General features: G+C 33.1%; 1 protein-coding gene across 1 annotated transcript; it reads right to left on the reverse strand.

Moving 5' to 3' along the window:
• Nucleotides 1-8065: 8065 nt before the first annotated feature.
• On the reverse strand, nt 8066-10150 carry LOC132312070 (aspartic proteinase PCS1). Its single transcript, XM_059810310.1, has one exon. It carries the CDS (start codon nt 10017-10019, stop codon nt 8718-8720), a length of 1302 nt encoding a protein of 433 aa, XP_059666293.1. The 5' UTR covers nt 10020-10150; the 3' UTR covers nt 8066-8717.
• Nucleotides 10151-23065: the final 12915 nt, after the last annotated feature.

Consider the following 23065-nt stretch of genomic DNA (forward strand, 5'->3'; position numbering starts at 1 on the left):
TCTTTCAAAAAATTCAAGTTAATCAATTTATTTTGCACATTCAAACGAAGTAATTTATGTTGTACCAGATTTTGTGTCCGTCGTGCTTGCACCTGAATAGTGTTGTTTTTTGTGCACATCATCTAGCACAGTGCAGGTTAGGCTGCACAGATCCCAACAGAGAATCGCATGGTACTTCATTCATGTGTTTCGAAACGGTACCGTTTTGATTCATAGAAACAAATAATGTCCTTTTGTCTTAATGTTATAATAACCCACCCTAAATAAAGAATCTAAATACATGAAATACTTTTAGATTGTATTCAGCGGAAAAAAACAACTCATAAAATTGAATTAATTTTTTTTCAATTTCATCGATTTCAATTCTAAGGCTTTAATTTTATGCAGCTATCGGCCGAACACACCCTTAATCTAATCATATTCTTAATTATTTTTTTTCATATTTATGAAAAACAGTAAATAGATTAAGGTATTTAGTCTTTAAAATTTATTTTATAACTACTAATATGGTCCTTGGAAAGGAAAAAAAAGGTCCTAGTCTCCAAACACCAAGCCTTGTGCAAGCTCACCTTGGAAACGAACTAAATGATAAAATTGTTGTTATCAGAGTACTTAGTAGTATTTGTGAAACAAACCCTAACCCTAAAAAAGAGGAACAAGGGGTCCGCATTTGGTCTATGGTCACATCAGTGCAGGTCCAAATGGAGTACTTCAACTGGAAATAGTAATACCTTGATAAAAAAATTTTAAAAAAAAAATCAAATGATTTGAGACCTTCTAGGCCGTTGGGCACATGGCCAATGTTCATGGGACCTACCTTCACATGTGGGTATGCTTGGTGGGTCCACTGTTGATTTATTTAGTTTAATGTAAAAAATACTGTGTCACACCACCCTTCTTCTCTTTTAAATCTTCGCATATACATGTATCTATATCTCGAGGGACTGTCTGGGTGTTGTTTGGACACTGAGAAAGTGTAAGTGCGACAATCAACTTATTATGGAAAATTATTGGGGAGGGGCCTCTAATTCCTCATCCCCCTCCAAAGACATCTTCATCTCGTCCCCATATGTAGTATGTCTTTTGTATTAATTTAAAATATAAACATATATAGTTATGTGTGTGTGTGTGTGTGTACTGTCACATTATGCTAATCCAGACTTGTGAACCTTGGCCCAATACAAGCTTTTTCCTTTTGAAGAATTGGATGTGTTTGGCTAATTCACCGGACTTGGTCCAAGAAATAATTCAGACAGATATTTGTTCAAACTTTTGATTTGATTATTGCCATATCTTTTATTTGGATTAAGGGCAAGTATGAAAATCACTATTTTATTATTATTATTATTATTTCTCTTAAAGCACGTGTTTCGGCTCTACAGCACTACATCATTCAAGACAGGAATATAATTTGAAAGCGAAACTTCAATAAGACTTACTTTTCGGATCCCTACCTATACCCGAGGGATATATGAAAATCACTACTTAGATTGCAATAAAAGTAAAAGTTTAATCTTAAATTAAATGAGGATATTAAATTAAAAATTACTGTTTAGACCTATTTTCTATGCCGAAGCGTGATAGTATCCATTTGAAAAAGTAGTTGGGCATAGTGTTCCATCTTATCCATTTCATTAAATAGATAAAAACTCCATTGGTTATGGGTTCTTGTTTTAAAAATAGTTTTAAATAGTATTACTCGATTGAATTTATTGTGTTTAATTATTTATTTAATTTTTTTGTTTTAAATATTTTTTTATTTTTTTTTTCAGAAAATGTATCCTATCACCTTCAGTAAGAATAATTCAGGGCCCATGAATCATTACCACAAGCCATATACACCGAGCAAGACTGAACAATTCTAAAATTAAAGCGTGACTATAATTTAATCTGTGTGGGTACCTAAATTACGTTGGTCAAGTATAAAACTCTTCTATTGATTCAAAAAATCTAAGTTTAGTACTTTTAATAGATTCCTTCTCTCGTAGAAAAAATACGTATTACATTGTCAAAGAAAGAAATGGGCTTCCTTTTAACAAAATTACAGCAATCCGACACAAGTTGGGCCGAACGAAACACATGGGATAGTCCTAAAGTAATTATTCAAATTACTACACATACATCTTGACTTTTCATTTTGACTGCCCTCTTTAAACTAAATACTAGCATAATTGGTAATTATCAAGGGCAAAAGGGTAAAATCAGAATCACTCTTAACGCCATCCAATGATAATGTCTCACCGGCTAGGAAGCCACAACATCCTCTTTATATACTTAAAAATACATAACAATACTTTCTAAACCTAATTTTAAAATTTATCTATATAAATTATGCAATATAACTCTTAACTCTTTTTTTATTTGTTAATCATTATATTTTATAAGCAAGTGTTAATACCAATATATTAGACATAAAATTAATTTTTTGTATATATAAAAATATACGACTAATTTATTATTTTTATATTACCGTATTATTGTTATTATTATTATTTTGGCATAAGCAAATAATTTTTAAAGACCGTCTATAGTAATTTTAAGAAGATTGTCTACAGCGGATTATTCTTCTCTCTTCCCCCTTGTTTACTACTTTGCCCTCGCCTTGAAGCAGGTAAATAAAACTCTCTCATCTTCGTTTTAAGCAGAATTTGTCCAGATGTTTATGTATATCGTAAAATTTACTGATTCATTCTTTGTTTTTTTCACAATTAAATACATGAACAACTTAAATTAATTTGATTTCAATAAATTTCATTGTTGTGTGTGTAACATGCAAATTTTTTCCGACTAACCTGAAAATTGATGAATTATGATTCAATGTGCTTATTGTATTACTCATGTTCATTTGGCAGAAAACGCATATTGGATTTAAAATTGGATGAAATTTAGCTCAAAGTTTGAACTAAATTTCTTCCGATTCTCAATCTAGAACACCTATTTATTGCTCCAAAACATAGCTTCAATTTATTTTAGTTGCTATATGCTTGAGTTCGTACATAAACACACAAACTGGAACGTTGTCTCTACTATGAATGCCCGTAGTGCTCCCTCTAGAATTAAAAAGCTTGAAAACATAACTGTATTTCTGACAATGGAAATACATTTGGAAGGGACAACAATGAAAATGCATCTAATTGTACTGTGCAGTTATATATCAGTCCATACTGTATTTCTGACAATGAAAATACATTTGGAAGAGACAACAATGAAAATGCATCTAATTGTAATGCGCAGTTATATATCAGTCCATGGTAATACCAAATTAGATAACTAATGTCCCAACCTTGCCTCTGGGCTGAGGCCGATTTTTCGTAGGCCTATAGGGTATGCTGCATTCCCTTTGTACAGTTTTCTTCTTGTATGAACAGTTTAAAAAATAATATCCAGGATAGTAATCGGTCCATCATGATACCTAAATCATATCCCGTGTTTTTGAGTTGATGGTGGGACTGTAAGTGGGGCAATTTCTTAATAAAGCGGTGAAAGTTAGGATTGGCATATGCGAGAGCTCAGTCAAGTCTGAAGACATTCACTTTGTACAAATAATGTCAAATGTTAGGTATGTATTTCGTTTGGATCTTTCCAAGCACCCTAGATGGAATCACATTAGGTTGGCCTTTTGTAAAGTGGTAAGCTTTCACCATCATATCAACCTTATACATCACTATTAGTTTACATTGTTCTACCACAATATCTATCTATATTAATTGTTCTACCACAATATCTATCTATATTACTAAATTTTCAGAATTAGCTTGTTCCAACGTTAACCCAGGTAATTGATATGGCTTCTTTATACATCACTATTAGTTTACATTGTTCTACCACAATATCTATCTATATTAATTTGGCTTAAGGGTAAAGTTATTTGATGCAACGGTAAAAGTTCTCTCGACAAGTACGAGAATTCAGGTTCATATCTGCGAGCATAGTTACTTTGTGTAAAATAATATCAGGAATTAGTTTTCCAGTCTTCTCCGGCCCTTTAATGGCTTTTACAAATATAACTTTGCATGTAAACCCTTGTCCATATTACTTATAGCAATCAGTTCAAACAATTGAATGATTGGAATCAGCAGTTAAGCTAGTGACACTCGAACCACCCCCTAACCAAAGTTAAGGTCTAGTTTAATCTGCAAGCTACATCAAGGAGTTCTAATTATTTGGGGAGTCACAATTCAAAATTTAAATTTGATTTTCTAGGGTACTTTGGCACACCAGGGTACAGGATCAACCTCAGGAAATATATATATATATATATATATATATATATATATATATATATATATCTCGGAATTGAACAGTTAATGTCGGAACTTAGCTTTTTTAAAGCAGATGATCTTCACTTTGCAATTCAGAATATGATTTATGACAATGTTGGCATAAAACACTTTTGGTAGCTTTATTAATATAGCATTTGCACATATGATTGTCATTGCTGATTTTGGCACTCACAATAGTTTTGATCAGTTGCATGTCTTGGCTCATGATATTCATCATTTTATGAGTACATAATTAGGGTTATGTAAATGGGCATTGATTGATTTCTTTGTGTACTGCACCGTGCATGAGAATTTGATTGCTCTACCATGAATACAGCTCATAAATTTCTGTTATTCACTGCTGAAGAAGCATTTGCTTGTTGTGCCTTCTTCAGATTATCTACACAAGAAACATTGGATTCTTATGTCTTCATAAGCACTGAGTTTTCAATTTCATATGTGGCAATTCAGCCAACATCTCTTCGTTTGTTGTGGGAAGAATCCACACGAATCAGATTTTTTGAGGAACGTATAAAGAGAGAATTGGATTTGGTTGGACAACGTGTGGTTTGTAAACAAGATGGGTTTTTTAGACAGGTACGGAATGTATTGTCAATTATTCCATATGATTTCACGAGATTTAGTTTTAGACTTCTTGGAGTTCCCTTCATCAGTTTACAATGGTATTATAAGTGTCTAATATATGATGTTCTTATTATGTTATTCACACTTGTTTGTCTTGTTTCTTTTCTTAAATAAGCGGCTGTTGTGCTGAAATCTTCTATGAGGACCGAGTATAAGTTTTAATTGTAAATTGTAAAATATTATCTGCCTGAAATTTTACATTTATGTTGTGTAAATTTGTAATATATTGCCCTTAAGCAATTGAAAATGCTAGGTTCTATTTGTATATACTAATTTTGATATCGGCTGTAAGAATCCGAAGAAAAACCGAGTAAATTCTTCTTTATTACTAGTTCTTGTTATCCGGTTGACATGTACTCGTGAGGAACTGTGAAAAGGTGTAGAACACTTTTCTTTAGTCTGGTTTGCTGAGGTAATGTTCTATCTGTTGGTTTTAATCTTATTTGATGATTTTATTTACCAAACCAGGTTGCTGAAAATTCAGAAAAATGTGTGATGCAGTTGATCTATATGGAAATGGAGGTGTTATTAACATAATTGGAAGGTTAGCCAAACCTGATGCAGTTGCTCCATCAGAAGACTACTTTTCCAGACCCTAAGCTGATATTTTTTGAAAGGCCTAGCCTAGTTAGTTCATGAGGCTCCCACCACCATCGTGTGATCTGACAAAGGTTAGATACAACAGTCTTACCTCTTTCTGTTTCGAACCATGACTTTCAAATTACAATGGAAAAATCGACTTTTAAATTACAATGGAAAAACCTTACCGTTGTGCCAAGACCAGCAACACTATTCCAAATCCGATACTTTAGCATGTTAAGGATTGCTTTAATGTCCAAACACGTGAAGGGATGAAAAATCTTGAAGGTCATTTGTACTTTCCCGAATTAAAATCTATCCACATTCATAAGATTCCAAGTGTTGACAACCAAGAGCCAGAACCCTAAACATTTTAACTTCACAACTGAGATGACTAACATTCAAATTATGGATTCAGTTGGACTTTGAAATTCGGATACAAGGACTGCACATCTGTAATGGTACCTTGTAAGATATATTACGTGACATAAACTTACAAAAACGATTTAAAATGGTGGAGGCCCAATGCTTTTTATACAGGATATGTGACTTGTGAGTGCTAGACACAGATATTTTCTTCTTAGTTTTTTAGTACCTTGAGAGTTCAAACAGCTGTCACAATGAAGAATCTGATGGAGCAGAGTTAAAACAATACAATCAGACAATAATGGCAGAGTACACTTGCTCAGACAGTAAAGCCCCCCTGACAATGGCAGTTCACAATGGGATCATTTCATTGATCCCACACACAGACACACAGTAGTATCTTTGTTGCCAAAACCCTGGGAAGGAGGAGAGTTTCTCTTTTTTTATTTGTCAGGGAGAGAGGGAGGGATGGATGAACTTTGGATTCCTGACACTTGCTAATATTTTTAGGCCATAAATCAACATCAACCCCCCTAAAAAAATTGATTTTTAAGAGAAAAAGAGTTGTAACTCTTAAAATGAATTTTAACATCAATCATGACAAACATATGCTAACTGTGATTTGTTTTGAGCATGATTGGAGATGTATAAAGAGATCAATCTCCAACGAGTTCGCCCCTTCAAAAATTAAATATACGGAATGACTATCATTCTGTAGATCTAAGAAGACAATGTATTGCGAGATGATGGACAATTTTAAATTCTTTCTTGTGTTACTTTGTGCGTCTGTTTTTTTTTATATCATTTCTGCAACACGATTCATATTACTTATACAATGACTTTGCATTACTTCTGCAGCAATTACATTACATTATTATTTTTGTAAAAGTGCAAAATAACTCATGGACTATCTCAAGTTGCAAAAAGGACTTCTCGATCGCCGGATCATATTTTTGAACGCCCAGAGGATCAAAATTATCTAAATACCCCTACTTATTAATTTATATAAAAGTTATAAAATATCAAAAGTGTACAATACGCATAATACCCTTTAGGAGCCAACTTGTAACTAACCAATAGTTTAGGAGTGTTTTTTTTGCAATTTTGTCTAATAATAATAATAATAGTAAAAAAAAATTAAAAAATATTGCTTAGTTGCAAGTTATGTGAACCACTATTAGAAACCATACGAATTAGCAACAAGAGTAATAACAACTAATAATAATAATAATTTAAAATAATAACAAAAATAAATTGTTTGCTTAGTTGCTTGGGGATCCATATACCTATTAACAATTTTTGCAAGCTCACAAATTATCAAAAAAATATGATAATAACAATAATAATAGTAGTAACAAAAACAACTAATAATAATTACTTGATTAATTGCTTGATGGATCTATATACCAATGAACAGTTTATGAAAGCTCATAAATTATCAAAAAAAAAAATAGTTCAAATAATAATAATAATAATAATGTCTAATAATAATAGTAATAGTAGTAGTGGTAGTAATAATAATAATAATAACAAAAATAAATTGTATAGTTCAAGGTTTGATTTGTAACTCGAGATGGTTTAGGAGGTTATTTTTTATTTTCTTAATAGTTCAGGAGATGTTTTGGACTTTTGTCGGGGAATAATAGTAATTCAAAATTGTAAGTTGGGCATTAGTTGAAAATCTACGCGCATGAATCAACAAACATCGAAAAATATGGTTCGATAATTGAGAAAGTGCTTTTTATAACATTTTGCATGGATAAGGGATTAATTTGCAATCCAAGGTAGCCCAGAGAGTTATTTTTTACAGGAAGTTCTTTTTGCACTTTTGCCTATTATTTTATAGTGTTACAATTTATTTTAGAATGTACAGAAATGTCATTCTCTGCACTAACAAAATACTCTTTCTGTCCTATAAAAAATGTCATATTTGAAGAATTGTGACTCGTGTTTCTTATAAAAAATGTCATGTTTTGAAAACCGTGACTCACACCCTAAATACTATACTCCCTTCGTCCCTTATTAATAGTATATTTTTCTCTTTTTACATGTCTCAAATTAGTTATCTTCTTTGAAAAGTCAAAACATCTTTTCTTTATATTTTTATTATTGTTATTTATCTTTTTAAAAAATTTCAAACTTCGTAACTATATATATTTAAATTAATAAGGACAATTTGATAATTTAAAAAAAAAACAATACATTAATTGCATGCCAAGTTAAAAAATCAAAGACGAGCAACTAATATACGGCGAAGACAATACTTTTTATGAGATAGAAGGAGTAAAAGACAAAAATGTTTAAAAAGGCTGACCTTGACAAGACAAAATTAATGACAACGCGCTTTAGAGACGCCAGTCTGGCCTCTGACTTCTTAACCAGTCAAGTCTTCAAACAATATTCAAATTAATGCACTAAAATGGTGTACAATATTATCAATTTATGTGAGATTTATTTAAATTCTTTTTTAAAATATATAAAATATATATATTTAATCTTTGTGAGCCCACTGCCCAAAATTCAAAATAAAATTCCCATCTCACCGACTCCCATCGTACTTCTAGTTAGTTTCCTAAAAAGTTAATACAAAGTTGAAAAGGGCACAGTACATTTGATTTGATTGATACTTAATATTTCCCATTTTCTCACTCTGATAGGTCTCTCTTCTCTTCTCGTCAAACCACAATGTCCGATCAACGGACTACCTCTAGTCTATCCAACGAGGTAGGCCATTCATTGGACAAAGTGGGTCCAACCCCAAGATCAACGATCCAACCATAACCCCAAATATAATAATGTAATCGTCCCTAACTACACACAAACATATATACCCTTCCATTTAATACTAATAAACGAAAAGCTTTTTTATTCGGCCACACCAAGTCGTTGACTTGCTAGATCACACCTGACTTCAGCCAATCCCACCCTTGATTTCGCCAGATCAAATTCCATCCACACGTTTTGCTGATGATGATGACCGATCACGTACGCCTCTATACCCAGCAGATCAGAATTTCCAAACGTGAAACAATGCACCCCGTCACCTCCTCTCACCATACCGGGTACCCGATACATTAACCGCTCCGCCGATACGCCCATCTCGGCTCCCCGAAACACCAGGCTCACCGTCGGCAACGGCGGTAGACTCGTCCGACTCAACTCAACTAGGTAGCACAAATCCATCGCTCCTTGAAAAACGAAGTTCGGGTCGTTCAAAACTCTCAGCACCCCTCGTGTCTGTCTCATGAACTCGTTCTTCAAAGCGGTGTAAACCGGCCCGAGTAAGAAGGTGAACTGGGTGCCCGAGTCAACCATGGTTTGACCCGCTCCCGTGTGGTCGGGCACGAATACCGATTTGGGTAAAGATAGTAACTTACCCGAGACTTTAATTCCTTCGAGCTGAACCGTGTATGCGACCCGGTCGAAGTACGGCAAAGGGGTTGAGATTTGAATCATTGGAGTGTAGTTCAAGGGTCGGAGCCAAGGCAAGCTCGCATCACCAAACAACAACACACCCGACGAGTCACGACCCGATATGCAATACGAGAATTTGGGAAAACCCATTTGGGTTACAAAAGATAAGGAGCCTCGGTTCATGCCGATTAACCCGGTTGTCTTCGAGTCCTCTTCTGTGTTGGAGCTAGAAAACATGTCCATACACCCGAATACCGTACCGGGCAGGCCCGAATTCCCTATCCGGAAGGTGTCGGACGCGAGATTGCCTTCGGCGGAGGAGGCGTCGGCATAGGAGAGAATGGCGTGGCAGAGCTTTTTCGGGTCGCATGACACGGGTACGGTGAAGTCTCGGGTTCGGGTCGTGCAAGTTGGTGAAGAGCAAGGGATTGAAGAATAAGAAGAGGAGTGAAGCGGGTCAAATGCGGAGGGCGTGTTTGGCGTTTTTTTACAGTGAAGCCATGAGAGTTCGCTGCCTGTGTCGAGGACCATGGTAACGGTCTGTGGGGGCGTGCCGACGGCGACAGAGACGGTGAGGGACACGTTGTGGTGGAAGGAGAGCTTGTTTGGAGCTTTAGGGAGTGACCCAGATGAGATTTGCTGTGTTTTGAGAGCTAATATGACTGTTTGTTTGGTAGGGAGAGAGAGATTTGATTGAATGAACATATACAAAAACATAATTTGAAGAAGAAGATTATTATGAACAGAGTTCATGGCAAAACAAGAAGAGAGAGAAAGTACGTATTGGGTTTTTGAATGGTTGGGGTTTTTGGCTTATGGGAGAGTGAAATATCAGCAGGTATGTGTGTGTATTATGTGGGTGTGGCCGTGTGGGTGTGTTTGGTGGTAACATGGTGGCTAAATGATATATGATGACTTATATATATATATGGTGGCAGTTGTAAAGTCTAATTGGTCCCACTGTAGAGTCATATATATGTATATATAATATACTAGTATTATATATATAGACAAATAGAGTACGTGTGTTGGTTTTGAAGTTTGGGGTGGTCTGTTAAAAAGGCATCACACAGGTTTGAGAGAGAATCAAGTGGTTGCAAATTAATTGTGAATTTTTCAAATTTCAGCTAAAAACTCAAAAAGAAATATCAGGGTGAAAAATTCCTTTTTCACAGCCATGGTGAGCATCATTGATACCTTTTCTTTACTTGTGGCAAAAGGAGAAGTTGCACTTCGAACTTAAATTATTCTTTTCCCTTCTTTCCACGACTAAAATTGTGGATCTCTTTCTTCACTTCTTTTCCTTTCCTATTTTCCTGTGTGTGTATGTTTCTAATTTTTATTTTAAATTCATTATTAAAATTTTCAATTAGAGTGTGTTTCTTTAGCATTTGGAGATAGTATTTATTTTTTATTTTTAACTTTTTACTACTATATCATGATTAATATTGAAACTTAAGGTGAGGCATAAAATTTTAAACTAGAGCTTAAAAGAAAGCAAGACAGTTGATTTTTCATTCTATATATATATATATTTTTTATCCACATTGGTGATGTCAAGCCTCTTAAAATATTTCATAATTTATCAACGAGAGCATATAGTCCTTCCATCACACATGCACCCTAAGTCACATAATTCGCTCAAACCACTAGCGCTCCATCGCTTTGCGCGTGAATTGGCGTTTTGAGAGCGAATTCACCAAAAATTCACGCTCTCATATTTTTGAATTCGCGAATTCAATTTAAGAATTCGCCGGTTTTTAAAGTTCAATTCGATGAATTATGTAAGGTAAAATCGCGTATTTTATTCAAGAATTCGACTACTTTTGACAATAAATTTATGAATTTAGTGTGAATCTTGAGAAATTTTGATTTTACCCCCAATTTTAATAGACCAAATAAGGTTAATTATGTCAAAAAGTAATTAATTTAATTTAATTAAGTAAACTCTTTCCTTTATAGATAAAAATCAAATAATATAAGTTATATAACAATATACTTAATATTTAATAATACTTACGTAACTTGCTTTCATTAACTTTTGGGTTGAAAGTTTAGATATTTCACGTCTATTTTAAAGTTTAGCAGTAGATTCTTTTGCTTTTGAACATTGTTATTTCAAAGATAATGATTGTCATTTTGAGAGCTTAAAGCAAATTAAATGTATAAAAAACAATACTTTTGAATATTTCTTTTTCTGTTATGCCCTATTCACTGTTATGTTTTTATTTTTATAAAACAGCTTATTTGATTGTCATGTTTGTTAATTTATGCATTTTTATAAAGTAGGTTATATTGGTTGCACATATTTGATTCACTATCCTGTCTTTTTATTTGCACATATATTTATTATTATAAATTAATATTTTATATATTTATAATGCGGCGTTCTAGCGGCGCTCCCACTCTAAGATTTTTTAGGATATGCCGCTCCCGCGCTCTCGCTCCTACTCTATGTGACTTAGCATGCACCAAACAATTGTCGAAAAAATTCTTTGACTTCGATGGAAAGGAATTTGAACTCTCAACCTCTTAGTTATGATGCGAGAGACTTTGCAAATCTAATAGAACTAATTATAAATTAATTATTTTTGAGAGCAATATGTATGTGTGTGTATATATATATATATATATTCTTGAGAAAAGTTGATAAGAAAACCTCAAAATCCTAATAATAAAAAACATAGTAATATATCCTTTGAATCGAATTCAAAATTGCCAGTTAGTCACCATAATACATCCTTTGAATCAAATCCGAAATTCCCAGTAAATCTCTCTTGAAAGCAGAGGAGTTTGGTGTCCAAGGACAATGTTTCCTCCATTGGAATCAAAACCAGTGAATGACACCTTGTCGAGTTATATGAAGTTGAATCAATTCATAGCCTTTTAGAAAGTGGTGTCTAGAAGGTACAGCTGGGGACAGAAAAACAATAAAGAAGGTTGAAAGGACTATGAAAACCGGAATCATTAAATTAATCACAAAACATGGAGATGTAAAACCTTGATTAATCTAGAGTTGTTGTAGTATATAGTAACAAGAAGAAACTAGTCAATAATTTGAATCAATTATGTTATTATATTGTTGAGTGTGACACATAATTAGACTAAAGCTTTTCAAGTTTCGGCAGTGACGGCAAATCGAGACTCTTGTCAACAGGGGCAGCCAACCCCAGATATCCAATCACCCAAATCAATCAAATACACCTTATATTAATTTTAATTCTGATTTCAGTGGGGTTAGTAATTCAATGTCACGCGTTTTGCAAATAAAAATAATAGTAAAAATTTGGCAAGGTCACTCTACTTGGTTCTCATTCCTGTTTAAGTTTTAACTTCCTCAATTTTTTTCCTCCTAACAAACATACTAAATTAAATTCTTGATATAAATGGAGGTGGAGCAACCTTCCAATGTTTTAATCCCAGGAGTTTGGCTAGATTATAAGTTTACTAATTAATCTCTTATCTAGGTTTGATACGTAGTACAATTACTTTTTCATCACTCACCTATTTACAAATTTTCACTTTTTATATATGATTTTTATGTAATCTTCAGTAATTCAATGCAATATAATATTTTTTCATTACTTTATTTTTAACATGGTACCGCTGGGATGACACCATCAGTCCCATCTTTCACGACAATAAAGCTATAATTCTGTCTCGTCAATGCTTCATACTTGGACCCAATCAATAGCGGGGACAGTGTCACGTCACCTGTCACGAAAATTGTCATGTCAAACACAGCCAGTAATGATGCCAACTGTAGTGCCACACCACCTGCCATGTCAGACACAGCCAGCAGTAGTGCCAACTATAGTGCTACGTCACCTGTCATAACAGCTGACATGTCCAACATAGTCAGCAATAGTGTCAGCAGTAGTGTCACGTCACTTACCACGTTAGCTGTTAACTTTGCCTCCATATGTATCATAGGTAAAAACCCATTTCCATCAAATTTAAGTCATTTTATAATATTGCCTTCAATCTCAAGTTGAGTTCATACTCACCTTGAGTTTGAAGGGAGCTGTTAGATTACAAGTTTACCCGTTTATTCACCTATCCTATTATGAAGTGTTATTTAATATTTGACTCTCTTTTTAAGTGCAAACAACTCTTTAGAGTAATGCTCATGAATAAAATCCAATCTTTACCTTACCCGAGTAAAGAAGACACCCAAAGACTAGTAGTCCCAAAAACGTTTTAAATAGGTCAAGTAGCAAATACCATTGGGATGGGATTTTATAACAAGTGCTTAGTTGGAGTGTGAATAATATATTTCAAAAAAATCATGTTCGGATCGGACCATATAAAAAAGTAACAGTCCCTCATCCCATGAGACATCCTTCTACTAAATGTTAAACTATCATGTTATTTTTATGGTACGAATTAGCAACAAAGTCTATTATATGTTATAGTCATTATGAGTTAAACCTGTTACACTCAATATCAAATTCCCTGTCACCTCGATTCGAATTCCTGGTCAGACCAACAAGTTGGCAAGTTGATAATTAAAGCTTTTTTAAGTCTCAGTCTGATCAAACTCAATGAATAAATTAAAAGGTATCTCTATCTAGTGTCTTCTATGTCTTCAAAACTTCTTTATGAGTGACACCTGACAAATCCAACGACGCAACATATTTAGTGCATTACCAATTACATATCCAGATGTCTATAATTGATGCCTTGGATATATATGGTGGTCCTATTTAACATACTTTTAGCGAGAGGAGAAAAAGTCTTAAGTTTGATGACCTAAAAAGCTAGTTTGTCAAACTAACAAATTGAAGGTGATTAATATCTTTTAATACTAGTTTGTCAAAATAATAAACATAGGTTGTGAATATCTAATGCTAGTTTGTCAAGCTAATAAAATTAAAGTCTACAGTATTTAATGTTGATTACTTCTGAACGGAATATTTAGAGAAGAAAACTGAATAAATATTTAATGTCTAAGCAAGTTTTACATTAACTAATTTGTCACATTCAAAGAATTCGGTGTTTGCAGCTCTTACCTTACTCAATTATTTCAACAAAATATTTATTAGATTGTTGCATTAATAAAAACGAGAGGTTAATAGTCATGAATATATGATGATGCAACTTTGACGCTGATAAAATAAAGATTATGAATAACTTAATAGTGATTTATTTTAGGCAGAATATTAGAAGAAGGAAATTGAATAAACATCTCATATCTTACCAGTTTGAAATTTATAATGAACTAATTAATTGGTGACAGTTAAACAACTCATTTGTGAATATTTATAATTACACAAGGTTATTTGAAACAATCACGAATTGCCTCCGCTTTATAGAGATCGGCTTTATGGAGATCGGAATCGTTATTTTTTATTTATAAAATTTACAGAATATTTAGTTTCTTCCAATATTCCAATCATTTAATTAGAATAGTATATCAAATTCGATTTTATAGAATGTTAATTTTGTCATTTCAAAATTAAGCAAACTTCTTGTTAATATACCCTCTACACATCGATGAGGCGTGATTGATTTGTAACATGTATATTGTATGGACACAAACTAATTATTTTATTATTTTTCTCTCTATTGACATAATTTTTCTCTCTATTAAATATATATATATATATATATTTTTGTCCGTGGAAATATGAGAGTTTGACGGGTGTAATCACGGTTCTCAACAAGATTTCGTAGAAATAAATTAGATTTATTCATAAAAAAAATATATATAAAATAGGATTACCCAGCAAACAAATAAACGAGAGTAAGAGTCAACAAACAAGATGTAAAATTTAATTAACAGATATTTACATGGAGTTAATAAAGAGAATGAAATGTTAGTTAAGGATAAAGTAGTAATTACAAAGAATTTGAGACCAATATAATTGAATAAAACTTAATAACTTGTCATACTCAAATAACTCACCCTTCACACTTTCTATGCCTAACCTACGCCCTTTTTTTTTTTTTTTTGGCTGAAGAATAAGTCCCCTGATAAAGGGCTCGCTGTTAAAGAGGCTGGAAAGTTAACTCCAATTTTTATGATTATACAAAATTATTTCAACAAAATATTTATTAGTTTGACAACTAATAAAACAAAGGTGAATTAGTCATTAAAATTTAATGCTTGTTTCTTTTACACCAAATTATAGGGAAACAAACCTGAATGAAAAATGGTAGAATTTGAAATATGCCTGATGAGAGTGATGTGATTAGTACATGGGCGCCACCACCTGACATCGCCATAACATCATGTGGTGGTGATCATGCCAACACAAATACTTCTCATTTTGCATCCTCCAAAAGTATATCATTGTTCGAAAAAATATGTCAAAATAACTTGTCATGTTTAAATAATTTACTCTTAACTATTAATCTATATATTTACACAAAATTGTTTTCAACAAAAAAAAATATTAGTTTGTCAAACTACTAAACAGAGATCAATAATCATGAATATCTAATGGTAGTTGGTCACACTAAAACATTTAATATCAAGCAAGTTTTACATGAATTAACTTTGTTACACTAAAAAAAAGAAAAATTTGCTCTTCACACTTGTCAGCCCTCATTTCTACGATTACACAAAATTGTTTCAATAAAATATGATTAGAATATGCACAACATCTAACATCTAAGCAAGTTTTATCAAAGAACTCCACTCTTCACGCTTTCAGTAAATTTTTTACCGTTACACAAAATTGTTTTAACAAAATATGAAAAAAAAAAAAAAAAAAAAAAAAAAAAAAATTGTTTCTTATTCCAAACTTAGTTTGTCATATAATATTAATAATTAAAGCTCGTAAATATTTAATGTTGATTTCTTTACACTGAATGTTAAGAAGAAAAAAAAAAACTAAATAAAGATTTAACATAAACAGATTTGTCAGAGTCTAATATACTTTCCATGTCATAATTCTAAGCCAGAAGTATCAATGATACATGCATAATCTTACTTTGCCAACTCAATGCAACCTTTCGTTATCTATTTTCACATCAAATGTTTGTCACATTCCCAGTTTTTCCTTGATTCCAAACACGTTTTCTAGACGTGAAAGAATTCAACATTGAAACATCCAACTTAGATGGAACGTACTTTTAGCGTATATATATGAACTTTCATTCAACTATAACTGGCATCACACCTTTCATTAATTGGTCGGTGGTTACGATTCTTCTCATCAAGCTCTTGTAGTCCAACTAAAATGTCCATTGCAATCAATTTGTACGTTCTCTATACTTAAAAATAAATAAAATAAAATAATAATGGAAAAATAAAACACTTAATACTATAAAAATATCTAATCAAAAATAGAACAAGATTCAGTTTGCATTATATTTAAGAAGTTTCTTAATTCCAATCGAAAAAGTAATGCATTTGATCATTATCAAACGGCTGTAATATTTTTTTTAACGTCCGTGACCATCTCACCCGAGTACCTGCCATAAACTAATTGAGAGTCATTCTTAATAAAATCTAAAGGTCAAGCTAAAAAATCAAAATTTTGTTGCTTGAATTTTAACTGCAATCCCAAACATTATTAAATAAATACATAAAATAAAATAATACATCCTATATTCTAAAATGGGTTGGATCCTCATAAATTTAAGAGCCATGATATTATATATATATGTGTGTGTGTGTGTCGGCATCTAACTTTGCTTTTGATTCCTTACTATATAACATTTTTTATTTAACTTATTATTCTCTAAAACTGTTATCAGATTCGATTCGAACAAAATTTTATTTTTTTGCTCTCATAATAATAACAAAATAATTAAGATTAAAAAAAAAAAAAAACAAAAAAGGGAGGCAAACCTGCTACAAATAGATGCGTTGATTGATTAAAACAGTGAGTGGGAATGGGAAGAAATGAGAGTCAAACATAAAAAAAAAAAAAAAAAAAAACAGAGGGATTAGTTGTGATCTCACCATCAGTGGTCACTGGAGTGTTGGAGATCTGATAAGGTGCATGCAAAGCGTGTTGTTAGATTGATTCGATGTGGGGTCCACAAAGTCAATCTGTCACCTCCCTGGGCTAATTTGTTTTGGCATGTGTCTATTTTTGCCCTAATTTCTGGTGTGAACTCTATGATTGCCTGCAATCCCATAAATGATCAAGCCCACGTCACCTTCATAGAAATTGACCTCTCATTATAGTGACCTTTTTTTCAATTTTTTAATTAATCCTTTTCTTTTTTTCTTTTTTTCTTTTTTTTTTTTTTTTTTTCTTTTTTTGACATTATCATGTTGTTAGACATCATAGTTTTAGACCCCATTTTCTTTAATGCAAGCCTATTTCATTTTATAATGTAGAATTCCTTTGTGAATGGACTGAAATTCTAGAAATTCAACATTACTACTATTAAAGTTTTAATTGCATAAATTAAATAATCAAATAATTTAAAATCAAATAAAATTTGATAGAATCTTTGGGTCGATTTGTTGTTGGCCTAATGATTAGGCTGTTTGGCTAACTATAGGAATCATTTCCAATAATTTTTTTACATTACATATATAATTTTAAGGCATGCTATCAATAATTGTATCCACAAAATAGAAAGAGTAAATATATTCCATGTGTTTTATAAGCCTCTTTCTTATTTAAAATTTTAAAATCAAACCTTTGTCCTTCATTAACCGAAAAATGGCCATGGTAGCTTTTCTTTTTATGGTAAGTCATTATCAATCTGATCAGTAGTACATTATTATTTTTTTTAATCGGATTGTCCGGGTTTTGCTCGGGCTAATCTATGCGACCTGTGTAAGACGCTCCTCAAACAAATCGCAATCGTGGGCAGTCGTGGCTTTAAGATTATATCCACAGTCGTGGCTTTAAGAAACTGTTTTCACCTAAGAAGAATCGATACTGAGACCTGATATTTCATGAGGGATCAGGGCATAAGGAATGCTTTATTCTTTTCACTAAAAGATAATGTTGAGGTTTATTTCCTTTATACAACTCTCATGTCGCCTTAAAGGCTTTAAGAATATGCACAATAAGGAAAAGACATCATTTTAGTGGTAAGATAAGAAATAATTATAGTCGATAAATAATTGAAATAGCATTAATTGGATTTAAAATGAGATGGTTTGGACATATGCAAAGAAGACCTTTATGTACGCTAGAAAAAGTGACAGAGGATAATATTAAAAAAAGAAGAAGATCAAAATTAACGCAAGTAGAGTTAGTAAAAAAAATATATAATATCATGTAGATTTATTGAAGTTATGATCTTAAATAAAGTGTAATGAAAATATAGGAATCATGTAGCTGATTTCAAATAATTTTAAAAAAAGACTCGATTGTCATTGGTGTTGTAGCCATATACAACGAATAGGATGAGCTAATATACATAGATAGAAACACACACTTGTATATACATATACTTTGATGTTTGCATCATCTGTAGCATGACTACAGCTGTGTGATTTGTGATGAGACCAGCCATTTTAGTGCATGTTTAAATTGCATGTAATGGGCCTAGTGGCTAGCAAGAATTTTTTTTTTTTTTTTTCCTGGCAAAAGTAACGCCCTACAGCATCTACAAGAGACATAGCAAACCATACACAAACCACATCCAAAACAAACAAATGAAACAGAGCGTAACGGATATAACAGACAGGACCACAAGTAGAAATAGAGTCTAATTGATATAACAGACACAGTGCAACACATGGATAATGAGGCATAGAGAACAATCTTGGATTGAGCACATCCATGGAGTGGACAGCAACAGTTGATGCCAAAAAGAAGAAGCCGAACTCACAATGACAGACTGGATAAGCACCCTTCTCGCGCACCAGCACCAACCAACACCGTAAGAACACCTGAATCGAAGAACACCCTAATCGCAGAACACCGGGAGAGCGATAAAGCAGCCCCAACACCCAAGACTGCAACAAGTGAGAAATATCCCACAAAGGGATTTGAGAAGTAATGTCACGACCAATAGAAATCCAGGGAGGAGCATGTGGTCCCGTGAAGGACTTATTCAAAGGGCTCCCAATAGTGATAGCCTCAAGGCCATGAACAACGAACAACCAGAGCGGTATACACCAAAGCTGAAGGACTTTGGCCTCATCAAGACTGAAAATGTGGATGCCAGTGTGGTGGATGTGGGGTGGCGTCCAAGCCCAAACCAATGCTGAGGCAAGACAGACACCAATACAACACGAAAATTAGAACTAAAAAAGAAACGACAAACATATGACCTAGAGCAAAGGGGAATATCGGAGCACGGCACCCAAACATCGGCCAATGGATGGCTCAAGAAGGACGTATCATAATAGTAGCCTAATGGGCCAGGTCAGGGAGACAATTAGTAAGAAGAGTCTAACCCAACAGTCGACCCAACAGCAATTGGGCTTGTAATTGGACCAGCCCAACTCCAAAAAGGAACAAGTAGTGGATTTAGCCACCACAAGTTTAGTCAAGAGGAACAATGAGTGTAATCGTGGGTTGAACAACATAGCACATTCCTGCCAAACGGCCCCTCTACACGCCACAAAATTAGTCAAGATGAACTTAGACATGTGAGGGAAAAGAGGACATGTCACCAGACACCATGCAAACCGAGGACAGTGTGCAGGTGAAGGAAAATGTGCCGGAAGGGAAGGAGAACAAGCCGGCAAAACCTTATCATCGGAGAATTCATCAACAAAAGATAAGCACCTCCAAGCATGACGAGAAGCGAAACAACCGCTCCCCAGAAACACTCCAGTCATATGACAGATTCCGTTACCACTCCCCCACAGACTATAAAACATGATAGCTAGAAGAAACAAAAGGAAAGTCAGAATGTAGACATGAAACCGTCCCACGCAATACCAGAACCCTAGCCACCCCATCCGAGAGCACTCCCACAATCGGAGCCGACGACGAACTCTGACCAACAACTAACACAAAAGAGAAAAAAAAACACACACCAGACTACACTGCCAAGAACCTACCCAAACAAAGACAGAAATTAGAGACCACAACAACATTGGAAGAAACCACCAAGCCCACAAGAAGAAAACCTTATGAGTAAAGCAAAACCGGAAACGCGAATAACCGGGAACAAGCATCACGCGCAACCCATAGCAAGATCACACAGCATCAGGAAAGAAACTCAAAACTCTGAACAGACAGAGAAACTCAGAAGAACTGAGAACTTTCATGAGAGAGAGAACTATGGATTGAGAGCCGAAATAAGGTATTCCTAGCAAGAAAAATTTTGGTTAAGCATAACAAGCCCATCAATCTTAATGAAAGATTAGCACTAAGGTTGGTTTTAGCAAATTTGCTTCACCTCATAAATGCACATCTAAATGTTTCTTTGATGTAAATTTAAGGTTACTTATCTTTATACCAGCAATATCCAGTGAGGGAGGGAGTTAAGGCCCAGGGGCACGCTCTCCCCTGAATTTTCACCCTCTTATATATATATATATATATATATATATATATATATATATATATATATAAACATTGACTAATATGCATGTACATTATATTATAAATTTATGTTATGATGTTTAATACTACAATGTGCCCCCTAAATTTCCTCCTTCCCTCATAAAATTCTATATATTTTTTCTATTTTTTTCTCCTAAATTGTTTCCTTAATCCTTATATTCTATATCTGTAAATTAATTTCATCCCAAAAATATCACTCTCTTTTTCTCTCTATATATATATATATATGGGTCAAGTGGAGAAATAAATACCTTTAAAGTATGCTTACAACGCATATCACACCCATTACGTGCAGAAAACACCCCTAAAGTTTCAATTTGGTACAAATAAATCCCTCTGACAAATTTAAACCCTAAGTTGACTAAATTACCAAGCCATTTTATATAATATATAAAAATAAATAATTTTAAAATGACTAAAAAGGACACCATTGGAGGATGCCCTTCTCGTGCAAAAAAACACCCATAAAGTTTGAGGATGTCCTTCTCGTGCAAAAAAACACTCCTAAAGTTTCAATCTTGTGCAAATAAGTTCCTCTGACAAATTTAAACCTTAAGTTGACTAAATTACCTTTACTGAATCATTTTATAAAATATATAAAAATAAATAATTTTATAAAATGACTGAAAATGACATTATTGGAGGACGCCGACGATGGACAAGTAAAGATAAAAATATAAAATAAAAACAAAAGTATAAAAGTAAAGTAAAGATAAAAATATAAAATAAAAATAAAGTGCAAACTAAATAAAACAAAAAAAATTTCAAACTCCAAAAATCAGTGCACACTAATATTGGGATTTTATTTATTTATTTATTTTTAACAGTGTTGATACGAAAAAAAAATAATAATAATAAAGAAAAAAAAATTAATAGAAAAGAATAAACTGAACTCTCAAAAAATTTGAATCATTATTCTACAAATTCTCAAAGTTTTTTTTAAAAAATGTTTAGAGATATATATAGAGAAAAAAGTTTCAATATATATATATATATATATATATATATATATTGTGGGGGCAAAAATCTCCACTTCTAATTAAGACAAGCCACAACAGCTAGCAAGGGTTTCGCCCAATACAACAACTTTGGATTAAGCAAACTAGGGTCCTTCCAAAGCCTAGAAACAAGGCCCAGCTCAGAAGAACCTTCGTCATTACCTCAACCCATTAGAAGACCGATGGAAGTTATCTCTCTGGCCAACACAGTTTGATCAAGCCCAAAAGAGTCATCATTAGCCTATCACAAGATCAGCTTAATTTGTTCTCGGTCAAATATACAGTCTGGACAAACATTATCCATGACTCGGATCAGATCAATCACGGTATCGAAGAAGCCTCACATGGAAGGAGCTATATGAAGAAAGAGCCCTATATAAAAGAAAAGCCTCATATGAAAGGAACTATCTGAAGAAAGAACCATGTATAGAAGAAAAGCTTCATATGGAACAAAATGTATAATGATAAAGATGAATAAAATCGTGAGGGACAAGTAAGGCGAGTCTTACCATAATTGTATCATCTAATCTTGTATAAATAGGGGCATAAGCATGCAATAAAGATATACGCAACATTTGCATCATTATTATTCTTTTTCATTGAATCTGTCATCTTCTTAAAGTGTTGATTTTTGCACCTACATATATATATATATATATATAAAGTAATGTGCACATAACACCCTTATACTATGAAATTATTAACATATATACCCCCTTGGCATTTTTAGAAGAGTGAAAGGACAAAACAGATATTACAGTACTAATTTATGTCAGATGGAGTATTTTTACCCAATGTGAAAAGATTATGGGTATTTTCTGCATATTTTTCCAATTTGGATAAAGTGTTACGCGAATTATACTTAATACTTTAGGGGTATTTTTTGCACTTGTCCCATATATATATATATATATATATATATATATATATATATAGTGACGTTCAATTGCTCCCCGGTGAGCATAGAGTAGTATACTCACTTTTAATCCTTACCTTAGAATATAATCCTACGTTAATTATTAATTAATTAATCAGTGTTTCCTTTTTTATATTTAAGGCAATTGCTTCTTTTTTTATTACCATTATATATTATTAATAGGAAATGACAAAACTAGACATAGTCATTTCATAATGAATGACTAATTAAAAGAATGGCAAATTTCTCAAAACCCCCAAAACCATCAAAAAATGATCATAAAACCCCAACCAGTTTTAAAAACCCCCAACAATATAATAATATTATCATTTTACCCCAACTCTGTCAATTGCCCCATTAACTGAGCGCGTGGTTAACAAATGCTTTGACAAATTGACTTTTGTGACGAAAATACCCCTACTGTCACATGTGCCAAAGAAG

The sequence above is a fragment of the Cornus florida genome, unplaced genomic scaffold, assembly GCF_030987335.1.
Source record: "Cornus florida cultivar Cherokee Brave unplaced genomic scaffold, ASM3098733v1 CherokeeBrave_3.0.0_Hap2_Chr06, whole genome shotgun sequence".
Classification (NCBI taxonomy): domain Eukaryota; kingdom Viridiplantae; phylum Streptophyta; class Magnoliopsida; order Cornales; family Cornaceae; genus Cornus; species Cornus florida.